This window comes from Pongo pygmaeus, chromosome 14, assembly GCF_028885625.2.
Source record: "Pongo pygmaeus isolate AG05252 chromosome 14, NHGRI_mPonPyg2-v2.0_pri, whole genome shotgun sequence".
NCBI lineage: Eukaryota > Metazoa > Chordata > Mammalia > Primates > Hominidae > Pongo > Pongo pygmaeus.
The window spans coordinates 85009164-85025158 of NC_072387.2; the positions used below are offsets into that span (position 1 = coordinate 85009164).

At 43.1% G+C, this 15995-nt stretch overlaps 1 protein-coding gene and 1 long non-coding RNA gene across 24 annotated transcripts in view; one reads left to right on the forward strand and one right to left on the reverse strand.

The window, feature by feature from the left end:
- The window catches only part of LOC134738072 (uncharacterized), a 34330-nt gene extending 33304 nt beyond the window's left edge, over positions 1-1026 (reverse strand). Inside the window, exon 1 of the long non-coding RNA XR_010123596.1 lies at positions 544-1026. This is a non-coding gene — a long non-coding RNA (uncharacterized LOC134738072). The remainder of the gene's footprint in view (positions 1-543) is intronic.
- LMO7 (LIM domain 7) overlaps positions 1-15995 on the forward strand; it is a 239179-nt gene that overhangs the window by 16420 nt on the left and 206764 nt on the right. For 6 of the 23 annotated variants that reach the window (XM_063650953.1, XM_063650960.1, XM_063650958.1 and 3 more), the window contains exons 1-2: positions 669-741; positions 1516-1586. The exons of 4 other annotated variants lie outside the window; for them this stretch is intronic. In XM_063650953.1, the coding sequence (XP_063507023.1) occupies positions 1518-1586 (69 nt within the window). In that variant the 5' untranslated portion in view covers positions 669-741; positions 1516-1517. Of the gene's footprint in view, positions 1-648; positions 820-1130; positions 1587-15995 lie in introns of those variants that run through there. 13 more of the 23 variants (XM_063650944.1, XM_063650954.1, XM_063650959.1 and 10 more) reach the window with 5 other exon arrangements.

Sequence of the window (15995 nt, forward strand, 5' to 3'; positions counted from 1 at the left end):
TTTTAGGTAGTATTCTACTAGTCTCTGCTCTATATCTGACGTTTTTCTTCATAAAAACAACCAGAAAAATAAGAACAAGAGTTTGCTTTCGTTTCAGCAGAGTAAGAACCGGTCTTTATCTTTCTCCAAAGATGAAGCCACCAACCTGTGGCCTGGATAGTGCCTCAGGAGCGTGGATTGAGGGACCAGGGAGCTCAGACAGATGACTAGGCTCCTTTGTGGAGACCTGATTTGAGCACTGGTGTGAAAAAGACCCGCGCAAGCCGACCCTTGTGCCTCCCGCCCCCATCCCCCGCCCCCGGCCTTGCACACCTACCCAGGGCCGCTGCGGATACCGCATAACCTGCCACCTCGCTGTCCCCTGAGTGTCCTCAAACCACGAAGGGTGGGAATTTTGACGCTCAACGCGAGGGCGACCATCAAACGGCCTAAACTGGGCTGAGCGGGTGGGAAGTGGGTAATGCAAGGAACCCTCCCGCTTGCTCGAACCCTCAGCGGCGAGCCGGGGTGGAGGGGCAGGGACCCTCCTTCCACCGCACCCACCTGGAAGCCGGGCGGAGCGGGGCCGAACTCCGCCGGGGGGAAGCGGCCGCACGTGCCAAGGCCACGACCCTCCTCTGCCGCCGGGAGGGCCGGGCCGCCGCAGGGGGCGGGGAGCGTGGGAGGGGACGGCGCGCACCTGGCAGCTGGGCCGGATCGCGGCGGGAGAGCGGGTAGCGGGCTCCGCTGGCTGGGGCTCAGGTGAGGGCGGCGGGCCGCGCTCCCCAGCGGGGGAGGTTTCTTGGCCGGGAAAGGTACAATTGTGTGCAGCTATTCCTGGTATGTCAAGCGGGCCGGGCGGCCGCGAGCCGGGAGGGCGCCGCTCTCAGGGGCCCGGGAGAGGGCAGGGGCCAGGCGGGCGGGTGCTGGAAGGATGCGGGCGCGGGGGCGCATCCCCTCGGGGCGGAGCCGCGGGCCGTGCGGGCGGCGCGGGAACCCGAGCGGGGCCCGGGCCGCGGCCCTTGGCGGACGGTGGCATCTCCCGGGCCAGACAGTCTGACCGCAGAGGCGGCCGTGGCCGGGAAACCGGGGAGCCACGGGAGGGGCAGACGGAAGCGGCGACTTGGCGGGCCCCGGGCGGGCGGTGGGGTGGGCCGGGGCGGGGCCACCGCGGGGAGGACGGCGGCGGCGCTGCGACTTTTGAAGTCCAAACTGTCGTCGGGGCTGGTGCCGCGCGCTGCCTCTGGGCATCCGCTTCGCTTCCCGCGTCCTGACTGACTGCCCGGGTCCCCGCGGACCTTGGGTCGCTTTCAGGAGTTTAGAGAAAGCCAGGTCTTCACGTTTGTGTAGGTTCGAGACCTTAACGAACTGCAGAGCTCAACAAAGGGAACGAGAGCCCCGGCGCCTTCGCAGCCAGAGCGGAAGCCGGAGTTGTCGGCTGCCCGTGTGCCCTCCCCGCCCGTGGGGCCCAGACGCGAGGGGACACCCCGCCCCTCCACGCATCCCCTGAGTCTCTCTCTCCCTCCCTTGTCCTAGCTATGGAAGGGCTGGAGGAGGCAGAGGCCAACTGCTCCGTGGCGTTCGCCGAGGCTCAGAGATGGGTGGAGGTGAGTGCCTTTCACTGCTCTCCCTTCCGCAGGTGTTGACTGCCTAGGGGCGGTCGTCGCGAGGTGACTGCAGCCCCAGTCACTCTGCACTTTAGCCTCCTTCGGCGACCCAGCCGGCGCGAAGAAGCTGGTTTGCTTGTGCACTTTTGGGGACTTTGCGGGTTCTGCAGCTCCTGCATCTTAATGTCCAGCTTAGATCAGCGCTGCCCTAACCCCCGCCCCCCGACGGTGTCACTGGCCCCCCGACGGTGTCACTGGCTTCCTAGACCAGAGGTGGGCGCTCGCCCGCCGGGTGCCGGCACCTCGCGTCCTGGAGGAGCAGCGCAGTTGGTCTTGGCTCGCCCGCGGCGTCTCTGCGAGGCACAGCCCAGAGCGCGCGGTGCAGAGCTGGGCCAGGGCTCTCGGGTGCATTCCCTCGGGGTGCCTAGAAGTGGGGATGCTCACCTTATACCTGAGAAGCGAGTGTATTCAGTGTGGAGGGGGGAGCGGAAAAGAAGGATGGGTGGGAGGGCAGGTGGAGGAGGTAACACACCGAAGGCCCACCTGGAAAGATGATTTCTTTGGGGCCGCATCCAAGCCCAGGGGGTAGGGGCCGGGGCATGTGCTTTTTCATTTTTGGCTTTGATGGGACTGAGATCCCAGGATCACTCGCTGAAGAGTTGTTACCCTCCCAGCTGTGCCTCACAGACAAAGTCTTCCATTCCCTTCTTTCCCCCTGAAAAACAGCGGGTCTGTTCATTAACGCCTTGGGGCTACATTTATCTGTAGAAGGTTAACATCAGGACTTCCAGCCGTTATTCCACTGGAAGCAAAAGATGACTTTTAAAAGGAGGCAAAAGTCTTTCAAGCAGATGTGAATCAGGAACAACTGCTGAAAATTGTGGCGTGCACAAGCCCTGCAGTCATTTAGGAGTTATTGATGCCACGTGCTGGTTTAGTTAACGTATTTAGGACTTCGAATTAGGCTTAAAGATTATTCCACGGAAAAAAACAACATGTTTAAGAATTCCAAAGCGAAGAATACTTGAAAATAATTTATTTTTCCTTAAAGAAATACTTGTATGTGTGTGCAAAGAAAATGTTACATTTCTTACGCTAAATAAAGGAATGTGAAATGTGAGTAGCATTACCCATGGGACAGTAGGGAGGTCTAAGGAATGAGCTTTTAGTGTCTTTTTAGGTTGAAACTTTGAGCTAGTCTGAAGGTGACTTAGAAAGATGTGAAGGGAGGGGCATGGGAAGTTAAGAGAAGAATAAACACTGTATTTTGAATTGAAATGAGAGTGGAAAAATTCCAGCAATATAGTTAAGAGAAATAACTTCCCTCATTCATAAACTTTGAAAAGCCAAGACTTCCAATTGTAATTTTCCATTAGCAGTGTGTGTTCTGCATAATTTTAGAAAACAAACTTGCCATTTTGTGTTTGAGTGTTGGGGATTGAAGGAGGGAGAAGGGGAGATGTGGGGACATGCTTTGGTCATGCATGGCTTCTATGTGGAGTTTGCATCTGCGTGCTTTGTATTTGCTTTAGGAAACATGAATACGAATGATTCCACACCCTTCCCTTTTTTTTTAGTATGCACATTTTGGAAAACGATGAATTCCTTTTTTGTTCCTGATTGCTCACAATTATGTAGGTTTTCTCCAAGAAATTTTTATATAATGAACGGGGGGAAAGTGTATTGTGATGAAAGATATCATTGCGCATATTACATGTAGTCTGTTTTCACTCTCGCAGTCTATGTAAAGGTGTTTATCAGCAATGGTTTGGCACCTCTATAACGTATTTTGTTCATCATTAGCAGAGAGCTGGATCTTCCTATAGATACTGTCATATCCTTTTAATATAGTTAAGGAAATTAAATTTTTTTTTTCATCCCACTTGGAACAAGGCAGTATGTTTGCCTTCATTGTGTATATGAGTAATTTACATGTTCAGATACTTTTAGTATACTCTGGGCATTTGAAATGACCACAGTGTGCTCACTGTTAGGGCTATTTTGTTTCTCCAGTGTCCACATTTATCTCTCTTGTCAGCTTTGCCTTTGCCACCAAAGCACATATTTTAAAATATTGTTCTTGCCAAAAGAAGCAGGATGAATGACTCTGTCATCACCACAACCTCTTTAAGAACCCCTAATTTGAAGATAAAAGGTTGATTCCAATGTGTATTTGTAAAGTATTCTTTCCCCTACTTGCTGATATTCGTGCTACATTTTGCCCTATTCCTTTACACATTACTGAAATATAGGAGGGTTTTTAAATGTATATATTGTATATGTATGTACATATATACATATGTATTATATATTCCATCTGTATTACATATAATCTACTTATATTCACAACTGCAGCTTTGAATACCCCAAAGTCAACTCCAATAACCTTGTAAAGTTTTGATATGATGACTGGACTCCATGTCAGCATCTCCTTGCCATTTCCATTTTCTGTCTGTGATTTTTAGTAGCTAATGTGTTATTCTCATAACCAAAGTTTATTTTTTAGAGTGGAGGAGAAAGAGTGAGGTAAGAGCTAGTGGTTGTTATTCTGCCAATTATGATCACTTTATGAATCTTGTTTTTATTTATTTCAAATTGTACTTATATACTTGAGTATATATAAAAACTGGTTTGTCTACTTATGCTAATTTTGCAGTTCAAAGCAAATGTAGGAAAGCTACCCTTTAAGACAGCTCAGCATAATGATATTGGATTATTACGTGGTTGGAAAGGCTGTTTGATACATTAATAATGTAGCAGGGCTGGTTTATGATTAAACACTGGTTTAAAACCAAGTAATGGTTTGAAGGCAAAGGCAGAGGAGAAGCTTGATTCTAGCAAGGCTACACAGTGGCTGATGAAGTGGTGGAAAATACAGCCTGGACTCTAATTTTAGGCCTCTTCTGCAGTACCTTTTAATTTTCTATGCCTAATAGTTGCCTTTTTCTCTCTCTGTTTTGGGTCATCTGAAAGCCATGTGGTAAACAGACAAAATACGAATGAGATTGAAACTAGGGTATGTAGCACTTTGCATTGGTTGGTCAGTTTTCTAGTCTGTAAATTAATGTTGCTATCTAGGTTGAGGTTCAAATACAATTGTAGTTTTTATGGCTGGAGCAGAACAGGCTAACTTAATTCACCACCTTTCTGCTCACCTGCCCTTCCTGTTATCTCTGGATTGGATTTTTTCAGTATTGCTGTCATCCTTTAAGGGATGCCAACCTGAGCTCATTACCAAGTCTGGCACTAGAATATGAGTCCTTCCTCACTTCTAATTGGTCTGTTTCTCCACCTGCCCCAAGTTTTATCTTTCGGGGATGTGCTGTTCACCACCTTTTAACTTTTTTGCCTTTGGTGCTAATGGAAGTATTTTTAGTAATTATGTATAATCTCAATCAACAGATATTAAGACACTATGGTAAATCTTTGTTAAAAATTGTGGTGTTACAAAGCAATTCTTATGCTAGCTGCTGCAGCTAAAATCATTTTAAAGGGTTGCATGTGAAGGAATTGTACTGTGAGTCTTCCAATGATTTTAGCTGCAGCAGCTAGCGTAAGAATTGCTTTGTAATACTACAATTTTTAACAAAGGTTTACCATAGTGATTACAGGTGTGAGCCACCACGCCTGGCCCGGGCTCTGCTATTTAAATCCTGTAGGTCTCAGTTTTTTCCTCTTAATCTCCCCTGGTGGTTGTGCCAGTTAAATGGATACTTATGGTAGAGCAACAAATGCTCCCTAATTCATTGCTTGTGTTTCTCCTTGCACAGAATGCAGTTTTGTCACCTCCATGTTTTTGTATGAATGGAATACTTGTTATTCCTTATAACCTAGTGAACACCTCTTCATTCTTCCATGCTTGAGAAAAATCAACCTTTATGTGAAGCCTTCCCGAAATCGCCAAACCTCCAGCCCCACCCATCCCTTTCTCTCCTGTCTCACTCACATAAATCTCTCTTTTTGCATTGTGTGGTTCTATTCATTTTTCTATATTAGTCTATGAGCTAACTGAGGGCAGGAATTGTATCTTATTTATTGCTTGAGTGTTTGGCATGGTGCCTGCTAAATGCTTGTTGAATAAAAGTACAAATAAAGTTATGGCTTTAACAACATTAAAAAACAGGATTTTAAGGACCAGAACTCATTTCTTCTTCCAGTGGAAACTTGCTTCAGTGTCTTAAGCTTTATTGGTTGCAGTTGTTTGGTTGGAACCTGCTCCAGGATGTGTCTTCATCTGCATGCCACTGTGTACTTGTTTATTTACTTAGCATTTCCTCTTCTGCCTCAACCCTCTTCCTGAGTCACATTACTGCCCTCCACTTGATGATTTCCCTCATGGGGACTTACATTTAGTCATCTCAAAAATACCTACTATGTGCCTACGGTGTGCCAGGCACTTGCCAGGTTTATAGATTCAGTCACCAAATTCTTAGCCCTTACCTGGACCTTCAAAGAGAGGCAGCCCCCATGAAAAGCAGATGTGCAGACAAACCCAGCAGTGCCGTCAGGTACTGAAGTTCATCCGGTGCATCGTGATGGCGTTGAGGAGGCAGCCTGAGTCCACCTGGTGAGTCAGGGCAAGCACACAGAGAAGGCAGCATTTGAGCTGAGGCTGCAGTGGGGTTAACTCATCTGCCCACTAGCTGGAACATTTTGGCCTTTTTTAACTTGTCGTGTGTGAAATCTTGAAGTTGCAGACAGCATAGCTTCCAGAAGTTGCTCAGAGTAATTTATTCTTACTGAAGTAGCTTACTGAAGTAGTTTTACCTGCAGTGAAATGCACTGATTTTAAGTATACCATTGTAGTTTGGTCAGACCTATATGCCCAAGTCACCAGAACGCAGTCAAGATACAGAATGCTTTTTATCACTCAAGAGAGTTCCTTCCAGAGAGCACATTAATCTCCGTTTCTTTGGTAAGCATCCACTCTTTGATTTCTAGTACTATGGATTTCTCAAGGTAGGTTTGAATGACCAAGAAATGTCTTAATGCCTGTTTGTTTCTTTTTTCCTCTCACTTTTTTCTTTTACTTTTGTTTTCTGAGACAGGAACTCACTCTGTTGCCCAGGCTGGAGTGCAGTGGTGTGATTTTGGCTCACTGCCACCTTTGCCTCCTGGGTTTAAGTGATTCTCCTGCCTTAGCGTCCTGAGTAGCTGGGAGTGCACCACCATGCCTGGCTAATTTTTGTATTTCTTTTTTTTTTTGGTAGAGACAGGGTTTCACTGTATTGCTCAGGCTGGTCTCAAACTCCTGGCCTTAAGTGTTCTGCCAGCCTTGGCCTCCCAAAGTGCTGGGATTACAGGGCGTGAGCCACCACACCCGGCCCCATTTTTTTCTTTATGCAGTGTTTTATAATTTCTTGAACACAGCATCTTTATATGGGAAATAAGAAAGGATCCTAGAAAAGAGAGGGGTGGCAAGAGATGAGGGAGTTAATGAAGTCCTCTTGGGAAGGAACTGATTTACACAAATAGGAACCAGGGCAGGAATGCCGTTAGAATAGCCTGACTCCAGGAAGTGTAAACAGATATGTCAAAGTATTTCCTGAGGAACTGGGAGGATTCCAGTGCAGTGTCAATCATTCTGGATTCTTCCGATGTACTGATGCACTGAAAGCTAGAAATGGACTTCTTTCATAAAGTGAGGAAAAATACAAAGATCTTGTACCTTTAGTAAAACAGGGTGTCAGCCGGACATGGTGGCTCATGCCTGTAATCCCAGCACTTTGGGAGGCTAAGGAGGGAGGATGGCTTGAGGCCAGGAGTTTAAGACCAGCCTGGTCAACATAGCAAGACCCCATCTCTACCAAAAAAAAAAAAAAAAGGTGGCACACACCTGCATTCTTGGCTGCTTGGGAGGCTGAGGTGGGAGGATCGCCTGAGTCTGGGCAATCGAGGTTGTGGTGAGCCGTGATTGTGCCACTGTACTCCAGCCTGGGTGACAGAGTAAGACCCTGTCTTTAAAAAGTAAATAAATAAATAAATAAATAAATGAATAAATAAATGGAGTATTCTTGAACCAGTTAGAGAAGTGGACCTACTGGGTGAAAAAAACGGTTCTTGATACACATTATCAAGATACCCTCTAAAACCTTTGTGGCAGTTTGCAGAATGAGCAGGGGTTGAGGGCACCATTTTCTCCATATTCTGGCCCAAATTAGAAATTGTTATTTGTATTTTCCCTCTAAATGAACAGATGAAAGACACGTTGTCCTATTTTTTCTCAGATTATTAGTGATATTAAACATTTATGTAACAAATGACCCATTGGGTTTCCTCCAATGGGGAAGGATGAAGCTGAGAAAAGGAGGGTTCTGTTTCTTCTTAAGCCACAAAAGGCTCAACGAAGTCACAATTGGCCCTTGCGAAGAAGCCTTGAAACCTTGGTGTTTCTTAAGCCATTTGTAAAGCACAAATCCTTAAAGCTTCTCCTAGGCTTAGAGAAAGAGGAATGGTGTCCTGGATTGGACTGCAGGGAGTATGCTGATTTATTCAATCTGTGTTGGTTCTTGTCTTTTGGTGCATTGCTGTAGCTCTCTTTCTCTCTGGATGCTGAGAGTGCTTTGGGTAGTGAGGGACTGCTGTTGAGACTAAACACTCCATTCACCTTCACTCTTCCTTTTAAGACTGCTTCTCAACATACCAGCATTTGAGTTATAGAAACACACTAGCTTTGTGAATGCTAGTTAAGAAAAGCAAAGTGACATCAACGTATTTGCCCAATCCTTTTAGTTTGGAAGAAATACACCCTGCAGGTGAACTCGTTCTTCTAGTTAGTGTCTGTAGATTGAGTTGTTTATGTTGTTCCTGTTCCCCAGAGTTTCTGACAGAATGTTCCCAAATACTTATTGAATGAACGTTTTGTGTCCAATCAAAAGGTTGGCCTATTTAATTGATGTTTCTAGACCTCCTTAAGCCTGTTAACTATCAAAAATGTGTTAGAGCCTGAGGAAATGAGAAATTATGCATACCTGTACTTAACTCTTTAGTTTCAGAAGGTATTAAAAAATTATTGGTTGTATATCTTTGAAAACATGTTTGATGTAGTCAAAGCTCTTAATAAGGATAATAGCTGTCATATGTGCACAACTTTGAAACAGAGGTTTAACACATTCAACCTGTGGCTTTGCTGAAAGAGATGGACAATAGCAAGTTCTACTCTGATGAATTACAGCACAGTCCCATGAACAGCCTTTCCAAAGATTATGAAATACCGCAGTAGTATGCTCAAAGACTGGTTCTCATTCTTGGGTACAGAACGCTCAGTTTGGTGCTTGAGTGCATTTTTATGTTGGTATACAGCACCTGACCTTCTGTCTGTCTTCAAGCATAATGAGGATTGTCATGTAGGAGAGATTAGGAAATTTTTGTATGGATTCAGGGGGCAGAACTGGTGATAACTGGTCACAGTGAGACTTTTGACTTAGTATTTTGAAGATCTTTCTATGAATACAGCAGTGTCCTACACTAGATGAGCTGACTTGAATAGCGAGTTACCTGCTAGTGAAGTGTTTTTTTCTTTTTTCAGGAGAAGCTGAATAAATGACAATAAAAGCAGCTAGTATTCTTGAGTTTCTACCACACGCATGACATGTGGCAAGTGCATTATACCCACATATCTTATAATGAAGGACTATTCTTACCTGAGGATGTTCTTTTCCAATGAGGGAAAAGAGGGGTGAGAGGTAAAATAATTTACTCAAGGAAACACTAGAAGTAGTAAATGCTGGCTGAGGATTTGAATGCCCACAGCCTGCCCTCTTAGTCATTATACTCTGCTGCCTGGGAGTGGCGCTGGCCAGGTAGTTCATCATTGTTAAGGAATTTAGAATCAGAAAAGAATGGGCTCTCTGTCCTTGTTCCACCTAAAGCTGTAAGATTAGCTATTTTTTGTACATGACAAATCCTATACAATTTCCGCTCACCAGCACAAGTTCTTTCTTGTGATGTTAGTGCCGTGTTAGTACATGATCATCAAATATATGTAAGTTACAGAATTGCCAATAGATATATTTTTTTCTTTTTTAGAGACAGGGTCTTGCTCTGTTGCCCAGGCTGGAGTGCAGTGGTATGATCATAGCTCACTGCAGCCTTGAACTCCCGTGCTCAAGCGATCTTCCCGCCTCAGCCTCTGAAACAGCTGGGAGACTATAGGCACACACCACCACACCCAGATAATTTAAAAATTTTGTTGTAGGGACAAGGTCTCGCTTTGTTTCCTAAGCTGGCCTTGAACTCCTGGCTTCAAGCGATCCTCCCACCTTGGCCTCCCAACCTGTTGGGATTACAGGTGTGAGCCACCATGCCCAGCCAGATGGACACTGTTGAGCAATTGCCAACTTTAGGTTTATATGTTTGAATGTATGTTAGTGATTGTTAATGTTCAATAAACCATTTAAAGTGTTAAAAAAGGAAACATTTTAATATAACATTGAGTTATACTTTGAGCTAGAATAGGAAATAGATATCTAAGTAGTTTCTTCTATAATTTATAAAAGTATCACCTTCTCTCATGTGACCTACATTTCTGTAGTTCATGCATACCAAAAATTGTACAGATGGTTATTGTGTAGTGCTTCAAAATACATGTCATGTTTTTGATTAGGATACTTTTTAGTTAGTGTTTTAGACTTGTTAGTACCAAAGCTGGGACCCTGATAAAATTTTTTTGCCTTCCTGACTAGATTGAAATTTGATCTAGATGTGTGAACAGGGAAATAAATATCTGAGTTATTTTGTTATACCACCATTTCATAACATTCAAAGGAAGGGAGGTCATTGCCAGTCTCATTATAAACTTTCATTCTGGCTTGACCCAGAAGTTTGAGGCTGCAGTGAGCTATGATTGCCCCACTGCACTCTAGCCTATATGACAGAGCGACACCCTATCTCAAAAATAAATAAATAAAATAAATAAATAAAGGAAGTTCATTGTGGAATTAGTTTTTATCATGAGAGTTTAATGTTTTTCATTCTACATGAAGAAGGGGACAATAAGCAAACATATTGCCTCTGGACCAGTATCAAATGCATTTGGAATTTACCCTGTGTTATGAAGAAAATATTGTCAGTCTATCAAAAGCATTAGATAGAGTTGGTGATGACTTCCTTCTCAAACCCTTCATTGCCCTCTAGGTTTTTCTTCCATTTCACTTGGTGTTTCTAATTTTTCTGTGCTCAGTCCTCCTAATTATTGTCATCAGTGAATGTTAGAACATCCAAGGACTCATCTTCCATGTCTTCTTTTCTTTGTCCGCAGTATCTTTCTAGCAGATGTTATCAAGTTCATATATCTTCTCCACGCTGATTGTTTCCATATTTACATTCCTGACCCTGACCTTGTCCCTAAATTTTAGTAACTACTCAAGATTTCCCACTGTAGGTCTGATAAGCATGTCATGCTCACTGGGTTCTAAGCAAAACTCTTAGTACTACCCCTTCCCCACCCCTTCCTAATCATCTCCTCATCTCCCCAATGTTTCTGTCTTAGCAAATGGCATCATTGTTCAGCCAGTTGCTCAGGCTTCCAAATTTGAAGTCATTATTGACTCTTGTTCTTTTTTAACATCACACCACACATCCAATCTGTGAAAAAATCCAACAGGCTATATCTTCGAATATATCCAGAATCTGACCACTTTTTGCCACAACTACCATCGCCTTTCACCTATGCTGTTGTAGTAGCCTGGACTCCTTGCTTCCAAAATAGCAGCCAGATTCCTCTTTAAAAATGTAAGTCAGAGATTATACATCCGACTCTGCGCCCTCCTCCTCTGACAATGGCTTTCCATTACATCAAGAATAAAGTCTGAATTTTTAAGGCGGTCTCTAGGACCCCATATGATCTGTTCCCTGCTTGCCTATCTCATCTCCACCCCGACTCTTTGACTTGCTTACTGTGCTCATACTGGCTTCCAGCTGTTACTCAGACGTAGAGAGAAAGGTTTTATCTTTTTTTTTTTTTTTTAAATTTTTGAGATGGAGTTTCACTCTTGTTGCCCAAGGTGGAGTGCAATGGCACGATCTCGGCTTATGGCAACCTCCACCTCCCAGGTTCAAGCAATTCTCCTGCCTCAGCCTCCCAAGTAGCTGAGATTACAGGCATGTGCCACCACACCCGGCTAATTTTTTGTATTTTTAGTAGAGACAGGGTTTTTTCATGTTGGTCAGGCTGGTCTCTAATTCTCGACCTCAGGTGATACGCGTGCCTCAGCCTCCCAAAGTGCTGGGATTACAGGTGTGAGCCACCGTGCCTGGCCTGGGTTTTATCTTAAGGTCTTTGTGTTGCTGTTCCTTCTGCATGAATACATTTTCTTCATTTACTTAGGTCTTAGCTTAAATGATACCTCCTCTTCCTTCCCACTGCCATTATCTTCCCTTGTCACTCCATACTCAGATTTCATTGCACTTATTATCACTTGCCTCTGCATTATATATAGGTGTATGTGTGTATATTTGTTTTTGTTTGTTCCACTATTTCCGCTAGAATATAAGTGACTTATGTACAAGGACTTACTTTGTTTTCAAGTCGTGAATAGTGCCAAGTATTTACTAGGTACTCAATAAATATTCCTGGTAAAAGTAAGTGGATGAATGAACAAATACCTTTTAATTCTTTATACTTGAAATCTTTTTAGCCCTGTGACATGACTAACTTCTTGGTTATGCTTCACTCAATAAGAGATGTTGGTTTTGTTGTATTAGTTGGGTTTTCCCCTGCTTTTTCAAGTTCTGTTCTAGATTGAGCAAGTTTTGAACATGTTTTTTTGAAAAAAGCAACTTTAAACCATGTCAAATTTACTTTATTTAACCAATTCTAAAGATGCCTGGAAGTAAGCAAGTATCATAAAAAAAGTCCAAGCAAATTTGAAGATGAGCCTTTTTAGCTGAATACCCTGTGCTGGGGGATAACACATCATCATGAAACTTTGGGGTGTTATTCATGAAAAAGGTTTCACAACTCGCTGATTGAGTTGTGTCCTGCAGTTTGAGCATGGTCTGTAGTCATAATTGGAGACAGAGAAGCAGAAAATAGCTTTACCCTGTTTAGAAATAAAAAAAATAGAAACTTTATTGAGAACAGGAAAGTTTCTATCATCTGCTTCAACTTAAACATCAGAGGCCCATCTCATGCTTTGAAAGGGTTGTACTTTATACCAGTTTTTTAATGGAATTATTCTGAAATGGCACACAAAACTGAGGGTGGAGGCTTTCAAAAGGGTTTGTTCAGAAGTGAAGGGAAAAGGAAAGCTGAAGCTCTTGATCTGATTTTGTCCAAACTGATTTTCTCTTAAGTTTTCTTTTCTTTTCTTTCTTTTTTTGTTTTTGTTTTTTTTTCTTTGAGACAGGGTCTCGCTCTGTCACCCAGGCTGGAGTATAGTGGTGTAATCATAGCTGACTACAGGCTTGAATTCCTGGGCTCAACTGATCCTCCTGTCTGAGCCTCCTGAGTAGCTGGGGCTATAGGTGCACCAACACACTTTGTTAATTTTTAAAATTTTTTTGTAGAGGCACAGTCTTGCTGTGTTGCCTAGGATGGTCTTGAACTCTTGGCCTTCAGCGATCCTCCCACCTTGGCGTCTGAAAGTGTTGGGATTGCAGGTGTGGGCCACTGCTCCCAGCCTAACTTGTTTTTTATGACTGTTTCTAGCTGTTACTTGAATTAAAAGGTATTATTATTTTAAAAAATCATTTTATATAATATATGTATTTTTTACAGATGAGAAAATAGAGGTTCAGAGAAGTTAAGTTTCTTCCCAACACCATGCAGCTGAAGCTGGCAGGCCCAGTATTTGAACTTAGATCTGTCTAATAGAAAAATCAAGCTCTCAACCCCTTCATTCGTCTTCCTCTGTTTCTCACCCTCCCTTACATAGTCCTGCCTGTTGTTTGGCATGTACACATCCTGTTGTGCTATTGGCTGTTCCATATATCTGCCTCTGTCTTACTCATTTTCTTGTTTCACAATGTTAAAAAGCATAGAAAAGTGATTGGACTTAATATGGCATGTAGTGTAAATTCACACGGAAGTGTAAGTAGATACTATTAAATAACTTTCTTGTGTTGGGATGGGACAGGGCCTTAGAGACAGTGTGTGTGGTGAGGAAGGGAACAATAGAGCACTTGTCAATCTATCAAAAGCATCAGAAAGAGATGGTGATAACTTCCCTCTCAAAACATTTCCTTCATTGCCCTCTGGGTTTTTCTCCTGTTTCACTTGGTGTGAAGTACCTTCTGGGTACTTGTCCTGTCAGGGAGGAAACAGCTATGGGGCAGCATAGGAATAAGTGCAGACATGTTGGACAGCAAAGCTACAGGAAGCTTGAGAATGGGAAAAGCATTTGGAAACTATTAGAGAAGGTCCTTCATGACCTGAATCAGAAAGTTGATGTGTGGGAAGTAACATGGAAGTCTTTCAAGTTGGATAGGGGTGGTGTGGGCATGAGCAAGGATTCACTGAATTGTCCTATGGGCAGGACAGTGAAGCTAGTAGTCTACTTAGCGTGGAAGGTGCTGATTTGAAGGTAGTAAGAATTACAAGACCTAAGACCAAATACTGGATATCGATTTTGATTTTTTAAAAATGTCCCATCAGTTGATGTTACAATCTGTTTTACAGAATGGGTCAGTGAAGGGGAATGACCATATTGCATATCAGAGGATTAAGGATTGAACTTTGGAAAATGTCTTCTGTTAGGAGGACAGGAAGAGAAAGGGGCGGTGATGGTCAAAAAGCTAGTAGAAAACTAGGAATGTGTTAGAGATCTTAAGGGAAGCACTGATTTTATGAAAGATAAGTAGAGAGAGTAGGATTATGAATAGTGTTCCGGGCTAGAAGTGATCAAGGGAAAAGAAAATGGGAGTAAGACCATTAAACTTGGCAACAGAGTAATCTATCACTTGTTGAAAGTATAGATTTGGAGTGTTGGTGTGGGAGCCAAACCAAGCTCGGTAAAGTTTTAGTGTAGAGGGGCAGGACTCCACGAAGGAAGAGATCAGAAGAGCTATCCAAGAAATCAACATTCTCTCAAAGATGCTATTTATTTGTATTCACAAAATCATTCCCTACTGTCAGCTTACCTACCTTCTTGGATACATATTAGAGGTAGAAACCCTCAATATCTAAGGAAATTATATTCTGAGACAACCAATCTGAAAGACTCATTATGGTCTGCTATATAAAATACTAAAGTTGATGTACACTGCTCTGTTTTAGAAACACTTGATCCACTGAAGATTGTTTGGGGAGGTCACTTCAGTCTTCTTCTGAGATTATTTCTCCTTTCAAAATAGGGGAAAATATCTCTTATGTCCCCAGGGTTTTAGTTCACAATACTTTAGTGGAGATATCTTGTTTTTAAAATTTTATGTTTTTTTGTAGAGATGGGGTTTTACCATGTTGCCCAGGCTGGTCTCAAGTAGTCCTTCCACTTTGGCCTCCCAAAGTGCTGGGGTTACAGGCATGAACCACTGTGCCTGGCCACGTTTTTTTCTTTTTCTTTCTTTTTTTTTTGAGATGGAGTCTCACTCTGTTGCCAGGTTGGAGTGTAGTGGCGTGAGCTAGGCTCACTGCAACCTCCACCTCCTGGGTTCAAGCGATTCTCCTGCCTCAGCCTCCCGAGTAGCTGGGACTACAGGTGCACGCTACCATGCCTAGCTAATTTTTGTATTTGTAGTAGAGACAGGGTTTCACCGTGTTGGCCAGGATGGTCTTCATCTCTTGACCTCAAGATCCACCCGCCTCGGCCTCCCAAAGTGCTGGGATTACAGGCGTGAGTCGCTGTACCTGGCCCGTTTTTTTTTTCTTAATGATACTTCATCCTGCTCTCCCCAGAGATCCTTGTGCTCGTGTTTGCACTTCTTTGCTATTCTTTCTTGTCAGTGGATTTCTAATAAAACCTAAGGCTAGTTGACTTGCCTGAAATGTTTTATATTGAAGGAAAAAAATTTCCTGTTTATTGCACTGTCGAAAACATGGTCATATGTTCTTGGACTCAATTCCCTTCCTTTTAGCTACTATCTATGTGAATTTTCAGATTAGAACTGGGTTTATAGATTGCATGTATTAAGTTTCTTCTTTTCAAATAAATTGATTTTTTTGTCTCTATACAGTAATGTTTATGGCTTTGTCTCAGCTATTAATTTTTCTTTATGTACTTTTCTTTCTTTAAATTACTTTTTGTATTTTTCCCGTATGTCTTTGGGTCATCTTACTAATTTAGCTCTTCTGCTGTATTTAGTTTGGAGGGGTCAACTTTAAGATCTTTCCAAGAAGAACATTTTCTGATGTCTTATTAAAAATGAGCCCAATGAGCTATTTTAGAAAAGAAGAGCTTTTATAGTTTCCATGAAGAAAAGAAATGCATTTTGTTTTATTCGAAGGATAAAGTTTATAAAACTGCCTGTTTT